Source organism: Thalassophryne amazonica, chromosome 3, assembly GCF_902500255.1.
Source record: "Thalassophryne amazonica chromosome 3, fThaAma1.1, whole genome shotgun sequence".
NCBI lineage: Eukaryota > Metazoa > Chordata > Actinopteri > Batrachoidiformes > Batrachoididae > Thalassophryne > Thalassophryne amazonica.
In genome coordinates, this window is record NC_047105.1 from 112178464 (window position 1) to 112201681 (window position 23218).

The 23218-nt window shown below is 41.8% G+C and overlaps 1 protein-coding gene across 1 annotated transcript in view; it reads left to right on the forward strand.

Moving 5' to 3' along the window:
* The window catches only part of helz2a (helicase with zinc finger 2a), a 61675-nt gene extending 40188 nt beyond the window's left edge, over window positions 1-21487 (forward strand). Inside the window, exons 10-20 of the mRNA XM_034167315.1 lie at window positions 663-748; window positions 2038-2175; window positions 2259-2408; window positions 4045-4186; window positions 4264-4392; window positions 12475-12667; window positions 14956-15102; window positions 15229-15438; window positions 15589-15745; window positions 17086-17253; window positions 21302-21487. Of these exons, the coding sequence (XP_034023206.1) occupies window positions 663-748; window positions 2038-2175; window positions 2259-2408; window positions 4045-4186; window positions 4264-4392; window positions 12475-12667; window positions 14956-15102; window positions 15229-15438; window positions 15589-15745; window positions 17086-17253; window positions 21302-21420 (1639 nt within the window). The 3' untranslated portion in view covers window positions 21421-21487. The remainder of the gene's footprint in view (window positions 1-662; window positions 749-2037; window positions 2176-2258; window positions 2409-4044; window positions 4187-4263; window positions 4393-12474; window positions 12668-14955; window positions 15103-15228; window positions 15439-15588; window positions 15746-17085; window positions 17254-21301) is intronic.
* The last annotated feature ends 1731 nt before the right edge of the window (window positions 21488-23218 follow it).

The window sequence follows — 23218 nt, forward strand, 5'->3', positions numbered from 1 at the left end:
TCCCAATACATTTTTGGGTGGCTTATCGTTTTATCTTTATCAAAGATAACTTTTCAGTTATCTGATTATCTGTTATCGAAGTTTATTTTTTGGTTATCTGTGCCCACCACTGGTACTGTAAATATATACGTGATTCAAACAATGCAACCATCACTGCCCACATACTTCTATACATCCCTTATGCTGGCAGGGATGGTAAAAAACACATCCACTAGAGGGTACTGGACTAGTTCAAAACTGGTTCAAGACTAGCAAGTAATCACACTGCACATTGTCCACTGGTTGCTAGTGTAGGCTAACAAGTTTTTCATTTATTAGAGCATTCATTCATTTTCTGCCGCTTATTCGAGTCCGGGTCACATAGCAGTAGACCAAGCAGCTCAGCCTATACTTCCCTGTCCTTGGCCAAGTTCTCTAACTCTTCCTGGGGGATCTCAAGGTGAAATTTTCTACTCCATGCCATTGTTTTTAATTCTGAAATCATCAATCTGAATATGTCACTGGGCTAAAGCTCAAATTTGTTGTAACATCTCTGTATTTGAGAGATTATTGAGTGCCTCCCTTTTTAAGTAATTCACTGGAAGTTTTAAGTTCATATGATTACAGGCATTGCAGATTTAGATTAAATAAACATTTCTAATTTTTTTAACTTTTTCACTTAGACGGAAAGAATCGGCCATTACAAGCATTCCAAATGCATGTGACCTTGTGAAGTGCTTAGCACTTGGACACCATCTTCCAAGACAGGGTAAGTCCAAGAGTTACTGGCAAACCATAGATATGGAATGTTCTAATTTATTAAAAATTTAACTTATGTGGGTGAAATGACACACTGCCTCCATGTTACTTCTCCAAGTCACTATGCATTACTATTATTTTTGTTTGTGCATTGATCGCAGCAGACTGTGAGCAGGGGCTGTTTACTGCAGTAGGCCTAAGTTGAACAAAACAATTGTCATCTCGCAAAACGCAGTAATGGCTGCACACCTGCACTAAGCTTCACTAAGACATTTTTACGCTTATTTTTCTTTAAAACTCTGAGTATCTTCACTAAAAACAGCTGATCCGCACACATTAGCAATAAATACTAACACTTTTTTCCACCCAAATGCACCTAAAGTCTCTTTCTGAGGATGACAAGACATAAAAACGCTGATAAAACTTTCCTACCTGTCAGTCTCGTCGTGCTTTCTCCATAAATACACGTTATCACTTCTTGCCATCAACGGGGGGAAGGCCCGCACAACACCCCTAGATTAAAAGGTCTGATACTACTTATAGTAATCATAATAATTTCAACAACTAAAATGTTTAGAAAGAATTTAAATGTTAGAAAGAATTTAATTGTTACATTTATAAATAATGTAGGTTAGAATTTGTAAGTTTTACTGTTACAGTGCTGTTAACAGTTAAATTTGAGGTCAAGAAAGATGTCTTTATTTTATTTTTTTATAAAAAGTATGTTCATTGAAGTCAAGAAAGGGTGACTATAAAGTGAGTATTAGCAAAACGAGTTATCATATTCACGTTGAGGTAGCAGGGGGGTGTTGTCGGTGGCTGCTGGAAGTAACTAGTAATTGAACTTAGTTACTTTTAAAATTGAGTAATCAGTAAAATAACAGTTACTTTTTCAAGGAGTAATCAGTAAATGCATTACTTTTTCAAAGTAACTGGCAACACTGCTGTTCACACTGATTATGTAGACTGTAATCTGTGGTGAATGTTTTAAGGAAAAAAAAAAGTCTGAAGCATAAATTGTAATCCTTGGTGTTATCTGCTTTATAATTATACTGTATATTTATAAATCATTTATGATTCTTCTGCAAGAGGTCAGTATTTCATTCAAGCAGTAAGTGACTTTTCATGGTATCACGATGCTCATTTCGAAAAATGATAAATTCGATATGGCAGGTCCCTTGATAGTATTATCACAATATGTCATGTGTCATTCCACCCCTATAATTTACAGAGCGCTGCATTGTACATGTCTGTTTCTGAATCAACTCAATCTCACAAGTCATGTCTTTGTCTTTGCAGTTGTACCATACCCTGTCTTGAGATGGCAAATTATGAGACAACCACTCCCAAGCGGACTGCCACAACTTAACGACCGCCAGTATGATGCTGTGGAAAAAGCCCTAAATAATACTTTTACACTTATACAGGGACCACCTGGTAAGACAAAGAACTTGTACTTTATTTGGTACCTCTTCAATATTGCTCAAGTTAATTTTGTTTTTTTTAAACACACGTTATAGGAACTGGAAAAACGATCGTTGGAGTACGAATTGTGCACTCCTTTTTTAAAATGAATGCTCAGCACAAAAGGAAGGATGATGACTCAGAGGACAAGAAAGAAGTTATTCTTTATTGTGGCCCGTCCAACAAGTCTGTTGATGTTGTTGCAGGTAACTTGGTTTGATTGGTCTTCTGGAATTTCATCTGGCATTTAACCCTCTCTCCAACACCATCGTCTATAGTGAGCCAAAGGGTGTATTTTTTTAATGGGGCTGTTAATGTCACAACAGTATTTGCAAAGGCTTGTAAGGACTTGTATGTCTGAGTGTCAATCTGTGTGTGTGTAAAGATTTGAGATTTGTAAATGGGTGTTGTATTCTGCTAATGCATAGAGATCTACAAATCTGCACAACAATGTGCAATTGTGTGTTCAGAATCTGGGTTTACGTAGTCAGATTTGCAAGTGTATAATTTGTGATCTGTAAATCTATCAACAAATCTAAATACATGCGAAGATCTGCAAATGTGTAGACAAATCTTAAACTGCGTACATACAAGGTACATGCAAAAAGAATGCAACCTTATTTTATCCCACGGAAAGAAATGAAGCGTGGGATTTGTTGTTTAGTAGAGAGGTGTAGGGAACCTTCTTGACCATGCATGAATTTTTTTGTAGGTCGTAGAACATGACAGTCGCGAGCAGACAGCCTTAGAGTCCAGACATGTACTGCGCCCCCATTGGATTTTAACATGATTGAAAGACTTCAAGCAAGCAGGGACTTTTGACACAGGATTTGGGCATGGGGAGAGCTCATTCAGGCTTTTCTGGCCAAGCGCATCACTCTTGGAATTTGTCATACTTCCAACTCTCCTGATATGGCTCTCTCTGATTTTTGGCTTTTCAAAATGACACTGAAAGGGGCTCAATTTTAGTCATGAGACAACTTCATGCAGAATGCAATGGCCCAGCTGGAAACCATTCCAAAAGAGGACTTCAAGAAATGCTTCTGTCAATGACAGAACCACTGGGAGAAGTGTGTGTGAGACAGTAGGGAGTATGAGGAAGCACAGGAGTGTTGTGTTTGGCCAGAAAAGCCTGAATCAGCTGAGCAGACTCATAAGCACCACACAAATGCCTCTAAGTTGTGGCAGTAACTCGTACGCAAACTGCCCCACGCTGTTGTTGCTGAATTTTGAACATCTTGAAATTAGCGCCACGCTCAGAGAGGAGCCTTGTAAACTGAAGATAATGCCTCTAAGAGCCACTATTCTCCCACGATAGTTGAAGAAACTCTTGTAGCAAAGAAAACATACTGCGTGGCTCATTATTCATCCTTCATTATTCGGTGGAACCCAGGCTTAAGTATTTCACTTGCAGATCTCATCTCAAAATACAGACAATTGATTACTTATAACAAGCATGATTCTCAAATGGATCTCAATTTACACACTTCTGCTTTGTTCAATCTGCAAATGTGTACAGAGATTTGTCTGTAAAATCTTTTTCTCTCATTGCATTTACACATTTTTCCACACTTTAAGACATCACAATACACTTGCAAATCTCATTACACATTTACATGTCTGATTCTGCACACGCAGATTCTGAATACACCATTGCACACTTTTGTGTTCATCGGTAGAACTCAGTACGTTTGCAAATTCTTTTTCACATTTACAAATCTGTTTCCGAACACACAGACACACAAATATACACATATTTGTATATACACGTATATACAAATATACGTTAACGGTCTACATTAATGGCCCCATACATTTTTGCCTTTGAATGTTGTAATGCAGAGTACTTGCTGAAGTTTGAGGACATGAGGCCCCTCAGAGTCTACAGCCAACAAGTGGAGATGATTGAGTACCCTTATCCCAACTGCGCACTTACGTTTTCCTCAAGGGCAGTCCGTCAAGAACCCTCCAAACCAGAGCTCCGGTATTACAGTCACAGATTATTTGTTCATGCTTGCATACTGTCATTTGATAATGCAAATGTGTTTTACTCTGTTTCAGGAGCATCACTCTGCATCACCGCATACGAGAGAGCCAAAACCAGTTTTCAGAAGAAATTAAAACTTTTGACGCTCGCATCAAAGATGCCCTTGAACAAGGACAAAGGATGACACCTGAGGAGGTGAAAAAGTAAGTGTTATGGTTAGGAATTATGGCAGCTAAAGCCCCTTTCACACCAGGCCCACTTCGAGTTGCGTCATGCGGCGTCATGACGACGCAGAAATGTCTGCATCAGGTGCGTGCAGCAGGGGGGCAGAGAGTAAGTGAGAACGCAGAGGATAATCTGCAGACAGACTCAGCTGCAGCCAGTCTGTGTGCACTCTGATTTCTCTTCTAGTTTGTATAGCTTGTGCTGAGCTGCATGTCTATGCTCTGAGTTCTGTCATAGTTTATCTTCTCCGACCACGAGCTGCGTCGGTATGCGCACGAACGAACTTTCCATAAGTATATGGAGATATCTGGAGTTATGCTGTATTTTGTGGACATGTCCTGTCTCTGGAGTCAGTCTGTGAACAGGAATTTTGGACTTTATTCAAAAACAATTGAGAGAGAATTTAAGGTAAGCGCGAGCAGCAGCCTGCAGCCAGGCTGCAATCAGCATTTTTTTTTCTGTGCTCTTTGAGTGTGTAGTTTTTACTGCATTGTGTACACGGTATAAAAACAATCCTGCGTGATTTTCGGGAGCAATGGAACACAACAGGATTCATAAATTGGCGTCGAGTAACGTTGTATTGTGAGGGTGTGGCTTCCAGTCACGTTGAGTACCGTTGCTTTGCTCTGACTTGCATTGAAACTACTTCCTTTATGTGTGAAGCACAGGACGCAGAAAATGTTTCATTTTTGGCATCCGTTTGGCTTCGTCCTTTGCAACCCTCATAGTGTTGTGGCGTTGAGCTACATCGTCTTGGCACTAGGTTGCATCCATGTGACGTCTTCATGACATCGCAAGACGCAACTCGAAGTGGGCCCGGTGTGAGGGCCTTAACTGAAACCAGGACTTAGGTAAACAGTGTAGAACCCCAGGATGCAGGACAGCTTAGACACGAGGGTGAGGATAAATAACAGTTTATGTACTCAGGTGAGTAACACCAACCCAGAGTTCAATTGCAGAATAGTCTTAACGCTGGCATGAGCAAACAGAGGAATAATCTTCATAAAAAAGTGTGAACCAACTCAGGAAATCTTCTACTTAAAATGCAGAGAATACTAGACAAGAAAAAGGGTAAAACTGACAAGATGTGATATCAGAGCGAGCAGCGACTATGAGAAGGACAGTGGTGGGCACAGTTCAGCTAATCCGATAGCAGATAATTATCGAAGCTAATGTGTTTGCAGCTAATGTTTTTGCTAGGGGATTAGCTTTTCAGATAAATCTTAAAACCATCATTGGACCAATTATCTTCCGATGAATTTAGTTCCGATAACTTTCAGTCCGATAACATTTTTTTTGCTGGTAAAGTGAGCAAAGTTTAATGGTCAAAAATGTTTGCAAACCCTAAAATCAAACATTTTACCCCGTATGTTGTGTGTTTATTTATGGCAGACTGGCTGTCGCTTGCTGAAGATGTCATCATTAAGCGCAAAACGTGATTGGCCGGTCGACGCAGGGAGCATTGTGGGTAGTGTAGTTCAGGTTCACTTTGGACATTACAGTACACTAAATTGTAAGGTGCACCCTGCACCGATCGCTGGGGAAAAAGTTCTCCTACAGCTGCTAAAGTTCTCCTGCAGCGAGCTGCGCATCGAGCACTGCAGGATAGGGAAGAGTGGGGCCAGCTTCCCCTGGAAGATTTTTAAATTTATAACCCTCTGAAACACTGTTGTTTGCATTTTGAGCACCAAATTGTGTGAAGGAAAGCCATAGTGTTTTTTTTTTAAATCTTTTTACAGCCTTACTTTAAAGCCAAAAGAAAGACGGCATCAGGCCAAAACACAGAATAGTGTAGATGTTTGTCAGGATTGGAACATCAGAACTGCTAATTTATACCCAGCAGTTTATTCAAGAAATCGTTATGTTTTTTTTTCCATACATTAAATAACTTGTAATTAAAATACTTAAAAAAAAATCATTAGAAATCTTTGATGTTTGTCTGTAAACATAACTCATCTGTTGTTGTTTCAGGTGAGATGATTTCTTGATTAACATGATAATGACCTTTGGACATTTATTTTTAGACAAAATAGCATGAAAAGTAATGTGTACATGTTTAAGTCTGGTAGATTCATTAATTCATATCTGCAATTCAACCAGGAAAAAAGACACCATAAATAAATATAAATATTTATTATCAACACAACAGGAGATGATGTAACAATGACTGCAGTGTGTTTGTTCATTAGGATTTCTCATGATTAAATAATTTTTTAATTGCGTCATTTCAACATTAAAATACACCCTCGCTGACTGTGTGATTGCTTTTAATGTTGTAATCAGGACAGAATAATTACTAAAATATGAATTTCACTATTCTAGTGGTTGTGAATTTTTTAAAATTATGCACAATAAGGGCGGGGTTTCTTCCACCTGTGCAGATGTCTTTTTGACTGAACTTTGACTTTATGGACATGTTTAATGATTCATTCATTTAATGTTAAAATAAGGAAAAGGTTTTTTTCAATTAATAAAATAGTTAATGTTTAAGCCCTTCTAAGCCTGTATATCACATCGATGGGAAATTTCACTTTTTATTGTGAGATACTGACAAGCCAAAATGAGACAGGTGGTAGGGGGTTAAAGAGCCTTTATTTTATTTATAAGCATAGCAGCAGGTGTGAGTTTGCAGAGACAACAGGTGAGCTGAACTCTCAGCACATTTAACTAGATGGTCTCCTCTGCAGCTTTGACATTTTGGCCATGTGGCATGATTCTTTTTGCATGACTCAGCACACATGTGCCTGAGTGTTGAGGACTTCAGTGGCGGGGGAAGGCCAAGGGGATGTCCACTTTTCACCTAGCTGCAGCAGATAGATGGTTATATTTGGAGATCTGGGAATGGCCCAGTTGCCTGCCTGGGTGTTTGCCATCCAGGACCAAGGCCCGTTCCATGGTGTAGTGGATGCACAAAGCACAGCACCGGCGCATACTCCCAGACTTGACCAAGTCCAAGTCCAACTTGATAAATTCCATACTTTGCATAGAAATGTTTGCTTGCATGGTTTAAGCACAAATTTGTGTGTACAAAAGGTTGATAAATGAGGCCCCAGATCTTGGATGGCAATCATTCAGGCTAATACCCAGTTTACCACCCACCTCTTGAACGTAACAATCCATCTCCCACAGACAGGGGAAATGGGGGCATAACCTTGGCCTTCTTCAGCTGCTGGGAACTCAACACAGAAGCACCTGCATGCTGGGTCATATCCAGAGAACCATGCCATGTGGCAAAGCTGACACTGTCTCACTATGTATGTGATACCCCTCATCTGAGCCTCCCTTAAGCCCCTTTCACACTGGTGCAAACGTAGAGTTGTGCATTGTGGCGTACCTATTACGCTGAGTTATGCAACTCTCTCTACGCAGCTCAGCGCCGAGTTTTTGCTCCCCAATGCAGAGGTATGTGGAGGGGTACGCGAGGTGAACGCACGAAAATAAACATGTTTAATTTTTCTGCGTAGAGCAGTGGACGCAGAAAGCACGCTGTTTTAAAGCAAGGCTGTGAACATTGCGTGATAGAAACAGAAGCTGGTTTGTGAGTGCTGCTGTGGAGAGAGAGATGCCGCTGCTTCATCTGCGGGCAGTGCTGGTGTGTGCTGTGGGGCTTCTAACGCTGCGTGTGATGGGGCGAGCACAGCTGCAGTAATGCTGTGGTGCTGGTCGGCCAGGAAGAATTTGTCGACCTCCCCCGCCAACGCACGGCAGTCCGTGATCGTGGTGTTGGCCAGTGCTGCGCGTACCTGAGGAGGGAGTTGGTGCACAGAAAGTCTGGCTGGTGTCCTCTCAGGAGCTGCAGCATTCTGTCCATGAGTTCTGAGGACTTGCTGTCCTCTAGCCCGTGCAGAGAGAAGAGCCTGCTGACCCTTTCAGAGTCTGACAGTTCAAACGTTTTGAGGAGGTGATCCTTGATGGCTGCGTATTTGTTCACAGCAGGGGGGCTTTGCAGGAGCGCGATTAGCCTCGATCATTCTGCCAAAGAACATCACGTATGAAAAGGTTTCAGCAGCAGCGGACATTCATGTGTGAACAGCTTTGATCCACAGAGGTGTGACATATAAAAACAGAAAACCCAATGGCTGCATTCTTTTCTGAACAATGTTGGAGTTGCTAAATTATGTATGAGACAGTTATGTGCGCGCTTGTACATACGTGTGCCCTACAGCACATCCAAACACTAAATGCATTCATCCAGAGTGAATCAGGTGGAGAAAAGGTGAAGTGTGTGTGTGTGTGTGTGTGTGTGTGTGTGTGTGTGTGTGTGTGTGTGCGTGTGCGTGTGCGTGTGTGTGTGTGTGTGTGTGTGTGTGTGTGTGTGTGTGTGTGTGGCTGATCCAGGTATGCAATGCCTGTGGGTGTGTGATCAGAACTGGATGTGTGCCTGATCAGAACAGGTAATCGAACCCACACGTGCGACTGACTGCATGATCCACACAGCCGCAGCGCCCGGTGATCAGAAACAGCAGGGTTTTGGAAAAAAGGGCAGAGAGAGACAGCGCTATCGCTCTCTCTTTCTCTCTCTCCCCCTCTCTCTCCCCTCTCATATCGAGACTTAATAAACAACAAGACACTGTTCACGCAAGAACGGGTACTGCCATACACAGAGGACCCCATAGATTTTTTTATTGGAATTGGCTCTTTACAATTCATGTTCAAACACGCCACTTTTCATTACCATCTCTGATGCAGCAGTCTTGCCTCCTCATTTTCCCGCATCAGTACCTCGACCATCTCCTGCAGCAGCACTGATCACGCATAGTCTGCCGCCGGCACCATGAAGCACATCTACGTGGACGCCGGCTGGGCGGCATCAGCCAGGAGGACAGGCGCTGCGGCCAGGTGCAACACTGATGCCGGCCACGTCTCGTCTGTCCCCAGTACCAGCACCTTGGAAGTTTTGCACACCTCTGCTACAGCCCTCGGCTCCCACTTTCTCCTCTGGTACAGAAGCTGAAGTGCTTTCATTGCCTGATTACGTAATTGGGATCACCCACATAGCCATCAGGAAGATCCATGTCACCTCTGCGCTCAGCGGCACCTCCCGGGACTACCACAGCATACCCGCGTCAAAACCAAGCGGAAACGTCCATGTTTCCTGAAGTTCCAACTGAGAAAGTCACGTCACCACAGCATTCAGTAGTTTTCTCCCACCAGAATCCTCAGCCATGATTCATGCAGCCTACGTGCCACAGGATGCAGCATGGATCGCATCGCCAGAGCTTCCAGCCAGTCCTTTAGAAGGATCCATGTCGACTGAACTTACGCTTACGTTCCCTCAGCTCTCAGCAGTACTCACACCCCAGGAACCACCCTCGGTGCCGCCCACGGTCGACACCACCAAAGCACTCTGCTGTGTGCACGCCGCTGCAGACATCCCGGACACGCCGTTTTATGTTCTGTGTCTGACCCGTGTTCCCTCCATGTTCCTGCCACCTGTCCCGGCCAGTCTCCTGGCCACCCCCCTGACTCTTCCTTGACCCGGTATAGACATCCAGTCCAACCCCCCAGTTAATCAGTGGCTGTAATGCCATGTTCACACCGGACGCCACGTGAGCGACGGTGGCGACAGGTTGCCATGTAATCCCTATGGAAGGACACGTTGTGGCGCCACAAAAGTTCAAGCCACGCAATGTGACGCGATGGATGCGGATAAAGCGATTTTGAGCAATTGGCGCGTTTGTGGTGCGATATCGCATCGCGTTGTCCTCCTCCCCAAGTTGAAAAATTTGAACTTTTTCATCTTGTTGCACCACGATGACCAATCAGGGACTGGATATGTAGTGACATGAAGATGTCTGGAGTTTATACTTGATGTGGACATGTCCTGTCTCTGGAAGCCAGCCTGTGAGCAGGACTTATGCCCTTTTTGTCCTTTATTTCACAATTATGACAGAGTTTGAGGGGAGAACAAGCATCAGCACAGCAGCAGCAGCAGCAGCAGCTAGTTTTTTTTTCACGTGCACGTGCGAACGAATCGTCTATGAAGATATGTATATGAAGATAATATGTCTAGGAAATAAATTTATGGTTGATAGAAAGCTGAAAGGTTGAAGTTTTTCATACCAATGTCAATATTGGCCCTGCATTTTGTCAGTCTAGCATAAAGTCACTGCACCTGTTTGACACTTTTGGTCTGGTGACTGGTTTAATTTGTCCTCTTTGACACTCTTGGTCTGGTGCCAAAACTCAATAATTTTTGTTTGCTGTAGTATGGTTAATCTTGGCATTTTCCTGAGTATTGCTTGGCATCAACATAAACTTCAGGGTCTCTGTAAGTAAAAAAGAAACATAAGTGATTAAGTTAGTAGCATTTAAGGGTCAAACCGAGTGTTTTAAATGTTGTATATTTCTTTTGGGACACCCTATATATGAAAAAGCACACTAGATAAACTTTCCACAATGAGCAGAGTATAAAATACCAGATAGATCACTTTCATGCGTGAGGTTAAATGGTCACGTTGTTTTCTTTTTCTTTTCTTTTTTTCTGTTACAACAATACCACTTTTTAAAATGTGGTTACAATTTAAATCTGCACGAGTTGGTCACATGCCCTTCCCCAATTCATCCAACAGGGGTCACTCTTGTTCTATGGACTGGGTTTTGGATTTTATCGCAAAATGTGAACTAGGTCCATATTAGGGCGTTTTTGGTCAGAATAACAACTGTGATCAACAAGTTGATGGCAATTCTTCAGTGAGATGTTTTTCTCTTGAATCTGGTTCGAAAGACATATTTTTAGGACTTTTGGAAAGAAAGTATGTTCTTCTGATGTCTGTGTTTTTTTAGATGAGAAAGGAATTAGCACATCTGGTTTTGGGCTGATAAGAGAATTTGCAGCTCCGTGAGGAATGCACTTTGGGGAGTCTTAAATCCTGGAAAGGGTAGGGGTTTATGACACCGAGCCATCCTGTGTTGGCTTGGAGGGTCTCCCTTTGACACCTGGAGATATACCAGGCCTTGCTGTGTAAAGTATTTCCTTTTGAAGAAATTTCATGACCTCTGCAAACTTAGGACGTTGAAGGTTGGCACAGCTTTCCGCTACACCTCAGTCCTGTTTTGCCACATTTCACTGCCTGCCTGTATTTTGACCCTGCTTTGTTTTCGACTTTGATTTTGTCTTGGCGTGATCTCTACCACGCCATGTATTTTTGACCTCTTCTCTGCCTGTTTCCTGGACCACGCCTCAGTCTCTCATCTGTCTGCTACCTCCACTTCACTGCTTGACCACGCGTGTACCGAATCTCTGCTTATTTTGCCAAATTAAACCTTTTTTCTTACTCCATCTGCGTGTGAGAGTTTGCATTTGTGTCCTACCCTGTTTGAGCCACAACTCCGCCAAGACTATCAAAACAGTTTTGGTCTCTATAGTTAGTTTCCCCCTTCATGGCAACTCGGCCATGACATGGCCACTTTGCGTGACAACTCGTGTGTTGTTGCTAAGCCACTAACTGTAGCTGCTGGCTACTGTTGAGGATAGTGATTTTTTATGCATTTTCTTACAAACATCTATAATAATTTGGCTTGTTGTGTGCTGAATTCTCCTAATGGATCATCTAAGATGTCTGTGCTCCAATATTGGCATTGAGAGAAATTATCATCTTATTTAATGTTGTATACGAATGGTGTTAGCACTTTTAGCAGCTATCGGTAGCTTCATGACATTAGTTCCAGTTAATACACAACTACTGAGGAAATAAGGGGGTCTTAATTTTTAATGCAAAAATTTGAAATCCATTGCCCAGTCCCCAACGTGATTTAACAAAACCATCATTAGCGTGTTAGTTAGCTTGTTTGGACTCAACAGTGGGGGGGTGTTGGGCTTCATTTGTCCCGTCGTTGATCAGACCAATCCTCCTCCTCTTTACCCATTATGGGTTGGTCCTGACAGCGGTAGAGTCAGCACTGCCAACATGGCGACACCCAGAGGAGCAGTTTTTAGCCTTCAAAATGGCTCTCTATAGAAGACCTATGGGTGATATCACACAGGGTTTGTTCAGTATATAATCTATGGTTGAAATGTTAATTCCAGGTCTAACTATATGTCTTGTTTTTCCTTCCAGATATAAACAGCTTCTCCAAAGTGCCCGGAAGGATGAGATTGAACGTCATGATGTAATTCTCTGCACATGTACGCAATCTTCCACCCCAAGCTTGAAAAAGCTGGTTAGCGCACGGCAGATTCTCATTGATGAATGTGCAATGGCCACTGAACCACAGGCCCTGATTCCGTTAGTCTGCAACAAGCCGGAAAAGGTTTGAAGTTTTGTTTTTGATTCCCAGCCTGCTTCTGTGTTCCATGGGCACTTTTGTTTAATTAATGGAGCTGGATCCTTCCCAGTGCACAAGAGACAAGACTACATCCTGCACAGTTCACAGAACTATCACATGCAGACTGACAACCACTCATTCATTAATTCATTTTCTATTCCCACTTACTCCAGTGAGGGCTCATGAGGGGGGGTTGGAGTCTCTCCTGGCAGTCTTAGGGCATCCTGTCCAAGGATGCCAGTCTATCACATGGCCACATATAGACAGGCAAACGCATTCACACCTATCATCAGTTTAGAGCCACCAATCCACCTAATCTGCATATCTTTGGAGGTGGGAGGAATCTGGAGCGGCCAGGGGGAACCCACACAAACACAGGGAGAACAGGCAAACTCCACACAGGAAGGACCAGGCAGGAGGCGATCACATGTCCTTCTTGCTGTGAAGCAAAAGTGGTCACCACAAAGCCACCATGCCGCCCCACTGACCAACTATTAACTCCTAAAATCAATTTGCAGTGATCAGTTTTTGACATGAACCCATAATCCACACAGAAAGAAAAAAACAGGTTTCAAGCACATTGTTTCCTTGATATGAGGTGTCATTGCTAACCATTTGCACTGCTGTGCCACTAACGTAGCACTATCCACTTTAAACTTGTATTTAAATAGCAGCAACAATGCTACATTATGTCCATGCAGATTATTTTTTTACACTGCAATGTAATTAAACAAATGAAGTATAGTACATGTCCCATAAACTGGAAATGTTGACAGAAATTGTGACATTTCTGAGAAATACAAAAATGCTCAGTAACCACAAGGCAACTAGAATCGCAATCCTTGTATTGCTGTTACGCTAATTACTGTTACACTGTTAAAAAAAAAAAAACAGCAGCTGTGGTTGCCAGAACAATTCAGTGAAAACAAACAAACAACACCAAAAAAAAAAAAAAAAAAAAAAGCCTACAGTAAAATTCGGAATGAAACTGAACGAACTGGGCAGCAAGCACAGCGTTCAGTGTAGTGCCTTCAAAGACTCATTGCTCAGTGACCGCTTGAAATTTTCTCTAGAAATATAATGTACATTACAACAGAAACATAAATCAACAACAGAAAAGTTGAAGTGCTCTGAAAAAAGACACTGGATGTGGTGATTTTTCTCTCAGTGGCTGCATACGCTGTATACATACATACATTTAGAGCCATTATCCCATTGAATTCTGTTAATTCTGGAAGACAGTTAAAAAATGAGCTTGCTGGTACTTGAAACCTAAACAATAAAGTGTACTTCTTGTTCTATTTTGGATATACTGTGCAGTGACAAATTTGAAATAGTTGTTTTTTATGTGTAATTTTCTCAAATGACTTGCATGAAGATGCATTTGTATCCCCCGCCAGCTGAAGATCGAAAGGGGGATTATGTCGTGGTGATTTCCGTCCATCTGTCTGTCCGTCCCAAAAAGGGCATTTTGAAATCAACTCCTCTCACACTTTTAGGAGGAATTTCATGAAACTTGGTACAAGTCCTTGTTATTGCTTGCTAATATGCATATTATAATATTTTTCGAGTTGGGCCCATTTTACCAAAGTTATGGCCCTTGATTAACAAATCTAGACTTTGTATGTTTCATGAGTGGGTGCCTGCTTTCTGAAATCAACTCCTCTCACACTTTTAGGAGGAATTTCATGAAACTTGGTACAAGTCCTTGTTATAGGTTGCTAATATGGATATTATAATATCGTTCAGGTTGGGTCCATTTTACAAAGTTATGGCCCTTGATTAACAAGTCTGTCAGTTTCATGAGTGGGTGCCTGCATTCTGAAATCAACTCCTCTCACATTTTTAGTAGGAATGTTGGGAAACGTGGTACAATCCCTTGTTTATAGGTGGGTAATAATACGCATATTTTAATATCATTCAAGTTGGGCTAATTTTACCAGAGATATGGACCTTGTTTAACAAAGCTAGACTCTGTCAGTTTCATGAGTTGGTGTCTACATTCTGAAATCAACTATTCACATACTTAGGACAGATTTCATGAAAATAGAAGTCCAAATAGCTGATGTGTGTTGACAAAGCAAATGCTATCAGATACCTTGAAATGTTATCAAAGTGTAGCAAACACTTGTACCAAAGCAGCATTTGCCAGTTTGGGGGGATATTGTGCCCTCAGAGTGCTCTTGTTTTTAATGTTGCCATCATGATGATTACAAGACTTTGGTGTGACATCATTCTGAATTTCAAACTGTTCTTTCCTTAATCACGCTCAGATTGTTTTGATCGGTGATCACAAACAGCTGCGTCCCATTGTCAAGAATGACAAAGTCCGGAAGCTGGGCATGGCCAGGTCTTTCTTTGAGCGCTACTATACGATGTATGAAAAGAGGACGGTGATGCTGGAGATCCAGTACAGAATGGTGAGAAAATAAACTAAATAATACTTGTTGTTCACTGTTCCTCATACTTCAGTGATTGTGTGAGCACATAACGGATATGGTTCATAACATGAATTAAATCAGCAACTGTCAACTATATATTTACAGCATGAGGACATTTGCGAGTTTCCTTCAAAACAATATTATGAAGGAAAACTCAAAACTGGGGTGGAGCAGCCCGGCAGTGTGTTTCGTGTTAATGACAAGCCGATGCAAATCGTGTTTGGGGACATCAGAGGAACGACTGTCCGTCTGGTGGTCAGCACCTCCAAAGGCAACCTGCACTCCAAAAAGAACAACGAAGAGAGAGACAAAGTGGTACAGTACTGGGCAACTTTGCCTTTACTTGTTCAAATGATGATAAAGTTGTAATATTAAATTATAGTGATATTTAGTAACAATTACAGTAACATAATAGCACCTTGAGGCTGATTACAGATTTCAATCACTGGTTTGGTTCTTTTGCAGGTTGCAATCACTAAAATGTTGATCCAAAATGCGAAAATCAAGCAGCAGGATATTGTGATTCTGTCGCCTTATAATGCTCAAGTATCAGAGATCCAAAAGACGCTGAATGAGCTGAAGATAAAGGACGTCACCGTGACCACAATCACAAAGAGTCAAGGTGAATGTATATTTCTGCTATCAAACACCAACATTTTATCAAATTTTATCAAGAGTGGAAAAGTCCAGTGTTCAACATTTTTAAAAGTAGAATGTCCGCAAAATATACCATACCTAAATAACCACGTATATTTTGGAACTGAAGATATTTTTACTTTAATATTGTTAAAAATATTCATCTGCAATCAGTCTTTTGGGGAGTCATCATGGTATTGGGTTTATATTCTGTACTGCTGACTATGGCCTTGTCCACATGGATACAACACTTTCCCAACACAATCTTTTTGTTGTTTTCAAGTAGTGTTCCGTAAACATGGTACCATTTCAAGAAATATCTGCATCCACACCAAAATGCGCAAAACTATTGAAAACATTGTAGTACATGTGTGAGGCGTGTATGTGGCGCCGTACCTTGTGTGCGCACACGCGCAAGCATTTGTTGGTCATTCACTGGATTTTCTATGGCTGGAAAACAACTGACTGCCATGAAAAATACAAACAGATTTGTTTTAAAACAGTTGCAGTGACTGTAAAAAAGTCACGGGACTGCTGTCTGTTTGCTCCATTACTCACTTTTGTCCTATTCCAACCAGAGAGCCACATGGAAAAACTCTGGCTTATACAAATAATGGAAAATGGCAAAACTGATGGTGAGTCCACATAAAATGTAATGTACATTTATATATTAAAACATTCCACACAAGGTTTTTTCAGAGAGATGCTGTCAGGTGCATGGCAGTAGAAAAGGAACAAAAAAACATACACAGTAAATCCAAACTGTATGTGCAATGTACAGAAATGTGGAAGGAATAATTCAATATTTAGCTCGTCTTGTCTACCATGGTGACAGCTTGTTAGTTTAGTCGATGCCACAGATTACTTCAGCGGCTTTCACCACAGCCATGCTTCGCCTCTTCAGCTCTCTGCTCGCAACGAAAGACAAAAATTAAGTTACGCTATTAACAACAACATGTCATTAGTTATCAGCGGCTGTAGTTAAACAGGTGGTGCTATGACATAATCGTTTCTCTATTGCTTGTACATACAGAAATGTGAATCCAGCATTTTCAGATTTACCCACTTTGAAACCTGTTTTCAAACTGTATCATTTTTGGCCACTGAAAATGCCAGTTCCATGTGGTTGAAACACCAATACGATACAAAACATATGCAGATACGCCTAAACCTGTTTTTGTGTGGACGGGGCCTGTGTAACTTGTGCAGCTGTCAGAGAAACAGTCAGAGGGATAAAAATGGAGTGGGTAGATTTCCTTGTACAGTACCAGTGCTTACAACTGTAACTGAATAATTATCCCTAATTATTTCCCACGTGGCTGTTAGGAAGTGAATGGCGTTATGTCATCATATCGACTGTGTGCTCCTTGCCGAGTAAAGAGATTGTGAAGGATCCAGATAGCGCTTGGCTGTCCAAGAATCTGGGCTTTGTGGGTGACCCCAACCAGACAAATGTGGCCATCACCAGAGCCAAGGAGGGGCTGTGCATCATTGGTGAGAAATTAAAAACATAAAAATCTGTTGTTTCTGTACAGAAAAAAGTAATGACACTTGCAACAAAGTGATTATTGGCAGCTAACAAGTATAACTCTAATGCTTTGCAGATTTATTTTCAAGTAAGTTATGATTCTGACAGTGTGAAGCTGTTTTTATTTGTTGAAAGGGTTACATAAATTGCACTTTTGCTGAGAAACCAGATAAAGATGAAAGTATTCAAAATCTTGACTGAGAATAAAAATATTTTAGTGGCATTTACTTACAAAGATCCACACCATCAAAGAGGACCTGGCTTTCATCATCATGCATGGATTGCACGTGATTGCCAGCTGCAGGATGAAATATGTAATGTCCAGTGGTCCACACTATCATAGAGGTCCTGACTAGCGCTGTCACGCACAGATGGTGCATGATCACCAACTGCAGGAAGAAACATGCAATGTCCAATGGTCCACGCTATCAAAGAGGTCCTGGCTTGCACTGTCACGCAAGGATAGGGTGTGATCGCCAGCCGCAGGATGAAATATGTAATGTCCACTCCATCAAAGAGCTCTTGGTTGGCACCATCACAGATGGATAGCGCGCAACTTCCTCCTGTGGACAGATGTCCTCCTCGGTTCTCGGGAATGGCCAATATTTATCCACTGCTGTACTGAATCCCACCTGTGTGTGCGGGACTGACATGCATGTCCACGGCTCATGGCCACCAGCATGAGATGTTTTCCCAAAGTGGTTCTGATTCAGAAGAAAAAAGAAAGATAATCCCAGCTACTGTGGACAGGTGTGTCCAACTCATTGACCATGCTTGCACGCGGGTCAGCTCTTCATCCACGGATTCTGGACTCTCTTGGCCACTCCCAGGACAGCTTGCGCATGACTCCCACAAGGAATGTCTGATCCTCAGTTTTGTATCTCACTTTTCTCACACATTATCAGTCACAGAGACTATAATCAGAGGGCTTTGCAGTGCTTATAAATAAGTAAGTATGTGGCTAGGACCTTTGTCGCCTCACAAACTTCAAACTTCACGCGACACATGAGTGACACCCTGCAGCTTGTGAGGGATGGCACCACCCAACGAATGTCACACAAAATCCTTCACAAATGCCGTTTGCTAGCCGTCACAGCCCAGTGAGACAGTACCTTAAGCAAATTTAATCACTTTCAAGAAACTACATATACACACCCAGAGTATCTGGATTTCCAACTGTCCTGGATCAAAACTAAGATCCAGATGACATCCTGGATTTGCCCATCAGATGTGTATCAAAATGCAGTGAAAATGTCAAACTTGTACAGACATTCACTCAATAGTAATGTTCATGTCTCTGGATCCTCCGCCTTTGAGACTAAGATACACCTGAGAAGAGTTTCTTGAGTCACGAGGTTCCTGGAAAGAGTTGTTTGATGATACAAATACCTGTGCTGGAGAACAAACATTGAAGTCTTCAGGCTCTTGGTGATTCCAGTTGTGAGACCTTGCTGCTAACCAGTGATCTCAGGCAACAATGGAACATCTTTGTTGCTAGATTTCTCTTGATGATCCTTGGGTAGTACTGGAATGACTGTGTCAATTAATGGTTGCTCAGGCAGACTCACATAATGCGTATATTTGCATTGTGAGGCAACATCAGCTATGACATTTTGGCCATGTGGCATGTTTCCTTGGGTGCAGTCCTGTTAGTACCTCGGTGTTGAGGATCCCAGCAAATGGAAAAGGCTGAGGGGACACTTGTGTTCTACCTGACTTTGGAAGATATTTGGCTAATTTTGGGAGGTAGGGATAGACCAGTTGCCTGCCTGGGTAATAACCAATTGGGACCCAGGGCAGTGATGTTTCGAGACCTGCCTGATTTCAACAAACAACTAAGACCATTTATTTTCAACTCTTTGGACCCGATCTTATACCCAGCGCAACATAGCACAAAATCTACCACAAGTGTCACTGGTAGTTTCCATATGATGCACTTGTCATTTTTACGTTCCACTTGCAGTTATTTGGGTATGTTGATCTAAAAATGGGGTGAGGTTAGGTGCAGATCTGGTGCACCGATATTGTCCTTTACCAGAAGGGTTTTGCCTTAGGTCACCAAAAACATGGTCTGACGTCCAGCACTGTGTAATGCTGTATGAGTGTAACACTCAGACATGCCTTGCATAAGCAGGTTCACAAAACATGTACATTGTCCTTGCCTGCACATAGTCACCAGTCACCTGCAAAAGAGTTACATTAATTTGATAGCATATTGTGGCTACTATAGACAAAGAAATACAATGATGCAAACCTTATATTTTACAACCCCAATTCCAATGAAGTTGGGATGTTGTGTGAAATGTAAATAAAAACAGAATACAATGATTTGCAAATTCTCTTCAACCTATATTCAATTGAATACACCACAAAGACAAATATTTAATGTTCAAACTGATAGACTTTTTGTTTTTGTGATGTAACACAGTGGTAAACATACCACTGCCCCAGCTTTTTTGAAACTTGTTGCAGGCATCCATTTCAAAATGAGCAAATATTTGCACAAAAACAATAAAGTTTATCAGTTTGAACATTAAATATCTTGTCTTTGTGGTGTATTCAATTGAATGTAGGTTGAAGAGGATTTGCAAATCATTGTATTCTGTTTTTATTTACATTTTACACAACGTCCCAACTTCATTGGAATTGGGGTTGTACAAAAATAGTTTCTCTCCCTCTCAGAGACAGTGACATTATATGTATAACGCATATGACAAAAGTGTACTGAAAGCTATCACTGAACAAAATGAGAGCAAACGTGGTAAGAAAAAAAAGTTCTCCTTACTACTGCAGGCTTCACCCCAGGGAGCTTTGGTGGCCTCTTTGCACGCTGGCAGATTCTCACAAATCCATCAACATCCCAGGAATCCTTTAATTTGTGTCCGTTTCCTTGATGTCACAGTACTCTGTGTCTGGCACTCTCCATCTTATAAGGAAGGACAGGTGCCACTTGGATTGGTTGATATCATGTTCAGGCTGCAACAGACCCAAGGCAAGTGAACATGATAAATCCAAACCCTTTGTGCCCAGCGTCCAGCTTTGCTCCAGTATTTCCTGTCACGTAAATCACGGGGGTTCCCATGATGCACTGTTTCTTTCTCTTTTTGCTCTGTATGCACCACTCTGCATTTAATCATTAGTGATCGATCTCTGCTCCCCTCCACAGCATGTCTTTTTCCTGGTTCTCTCCCTCAGCCCCAACCAGTCCCAGCAGAAGACTGCCCCTCCCTGAGCCTGGTTCTGCTGGAGGTTTCTTCCTGTTAAAAGGGAGTTTTTCCTTCCCACTGTAGCCAAGTGCTTGCTCACAGGGGGTCATTTTGACCGTTGGGGTTTTACATAATTATTGTATGGCCTTGCCTTACAATATAAAGCGCCTTGGGGCAACTGTTTGTTGTGATTTGGCGCTATATAAAAAAATTGATTGATTGATTGTAAACAGAAATGTCTGCTCAGACATGACTGAAATGGATTTACACCCTCTGTACAACTCTTTTTTGCATTCACTATTAAGATATGGCACTGAGACTTGAGGTAGCTATATTTTGAAATTAACCTGATGTTGAGGAGATTGGAGGCCAAGATCTGACTCAGAAAAATTTATATTGCCTATCAGATTTTATTACACAACTCCAATGCATGAAAGCATTCATTGTGCCTTTGACTAAGGTATAAATGTACAAAATCGTAATTTGAAGTTTAAAACGTTTCTGAAATTTATCAAGAATTTAACTTTCTGTACTCTACAGCTTTTGATTCTTTCAGTATTCATTTAAATCTAATCTACAAACACACAAGATTTTGGTCAGTTTCCAGGAATTGACATGTTCATTACTTCCAGCATAAATGTGAACCTTCTCTTGTGTCCAGTCATGTGCCATGCTCACTCTCATAGTGTTTTTTTTTAAATGAGTATTTCTCTTGGGATTTTTAACCTTTATGCAGCATCATTTCAGTGTCGTTCTCCCTGCTGTTCCTGTGTACTTTCATAACTCGATTGTCCATATCCTCTCAAAGGAAACCAGGAGTTGCTGAACTGCAGTGGGACTTGGAAGGACCTGCTGGACCACTACAGGAGTCACAATGCAGTGACTGATGCAGACAACATATCAGTTCTTACTGTAGAAAACGGCTGAGCTAAATGATTCCTGCAGACATCACAACTCAGGCCTTAAACTTACACAAGGGATGACGTCAGGAAGTTATACATATCTTTTATTTTTGACCATGTATCAGTAATTTTTCATTATGTGTGTATTTTAAAGTTTTCTATATTAGTCATTTGTCATTCTACATACATTTGTAAAGTTGCTGACATCAGCAACAAGTTTTAAAAAATATTTTAAATGAAAACATTATTTTTACAAATGTTCTTATAGCTGAATAAGTACGAGGGCTGTCCGTAAAGTATAGGTCCTTTTTATTTTTTTCAAAAACTATATGGATTTCATTCATATGTTTTTACGTCAGACATGCTTGAACCCTCGTGCGCATGCGTGAGTTTTTCCACGCCTGTCGGTGACGTCATTCGCCTGTGAGCACTCCTTGTGGGAGGAGTCATCCAGCGCCTCATCGGAATTCCTTTGTCTGAGAAGTTGCTGAGAGACTGGCGCTTTGTTTGATCAAACTTTTTTCTAAACCTGTGAGACACATCGAAGTGGACACGGTTCGAAAAATTAAGCTGGTTTTCAGTGAAAATTTTAACAGCTGATGAGAGATTTTGAGGTGATTCTGTCGCTTTAAGGACTTCCCACGGTGCGAGACGTCGCGCAGCGCTCTCAGGCAGCGTCGTCAGCCTGTTTCAAGCTTAAAACCTCCACATTTCAGGCTCTATTGATCCAGGACGTCGTGAGAGAACAGAGACGTTTCAGAAGAAGTCGGTTTCAGCATTTTATCCGGATATTCCACTGTTAAAGGAGATTTTTTTAATGAAAGACGTGCGGACGGGTCCGCGCGTCGGGATGCAGCCGGCGCGGTGCGGCGGCACAGGAAAAACACCTCCGTGTTGATAACCATTTGTTAAAATCCAGTTGGCTTTTGATGGCTTTCAGTGGAGTGAGTATATGAAAAATTGTTTATCAGCTGGAGATGTTCCAACTTGTCTTTAAGGCTTCCAGCAGAGGTGTTTATCCTGTGACGGAGCGTCGCGGCGGCTGCGAGCTGACGCTGCAATCCGCCCGCACGTCTTTCATTAAAAAAATCTCCTTTAACAGTGGAATATCCGGATAAAATGCTGAAACCGACTTCTTCTGAAACTTCTCTGTTCTCTCACGACGTCCTGGATCAACAGAGCCTGAAATGTGGAGGTTTTAAGCTTGAAACAGGCTGATGACGCCGCCTGAGAGCGCTGCGCGACGTCTCGCACCGTGAAAAGTCCTTAAAGCGACAGAATCACCTCAAAATCTCTCATCAGCTGTTAAAATTTTCACTGAAAACCAGCTTAATTTTTCGAACCATGTCCACTTCGATGTGTCTCACAGGTTTAGAAAAAATTTTGATCAAACAAAGCGCCAGTCTCTCAGCAACTTCTCAGACAAAGGAATTCCAACGAGGGGCTGGACGACTCCTCCCACAAGGAGTGCTCACAGGCGAATGACGTCACCGACAGGTGTGGAAAAACTCACGCATGCGCACGAGGGTTCAAGCATGTCTGACGTAAAAACATGAATGAAATCCATATAGTTTTTGAAAAAAATAAAAAGGACCTATACTTTACGGACAGACCTCGTAAATAATTTCTATATGGGTTCATTTCTGCTTTTTTATGAGAGTCTGTGATTTAATCCTGAATGTGACACTGTGCTGACAGAACTGAACACTGCAGATACAGTGTCTTCTCCAGGGACACACACGAGCCGTGTTGACTGCGCAGGCCTGGAACTGTTCCAAATAAATGACTGTCAGCAGTCCATAACCGCTGATCCACAAGCTCTC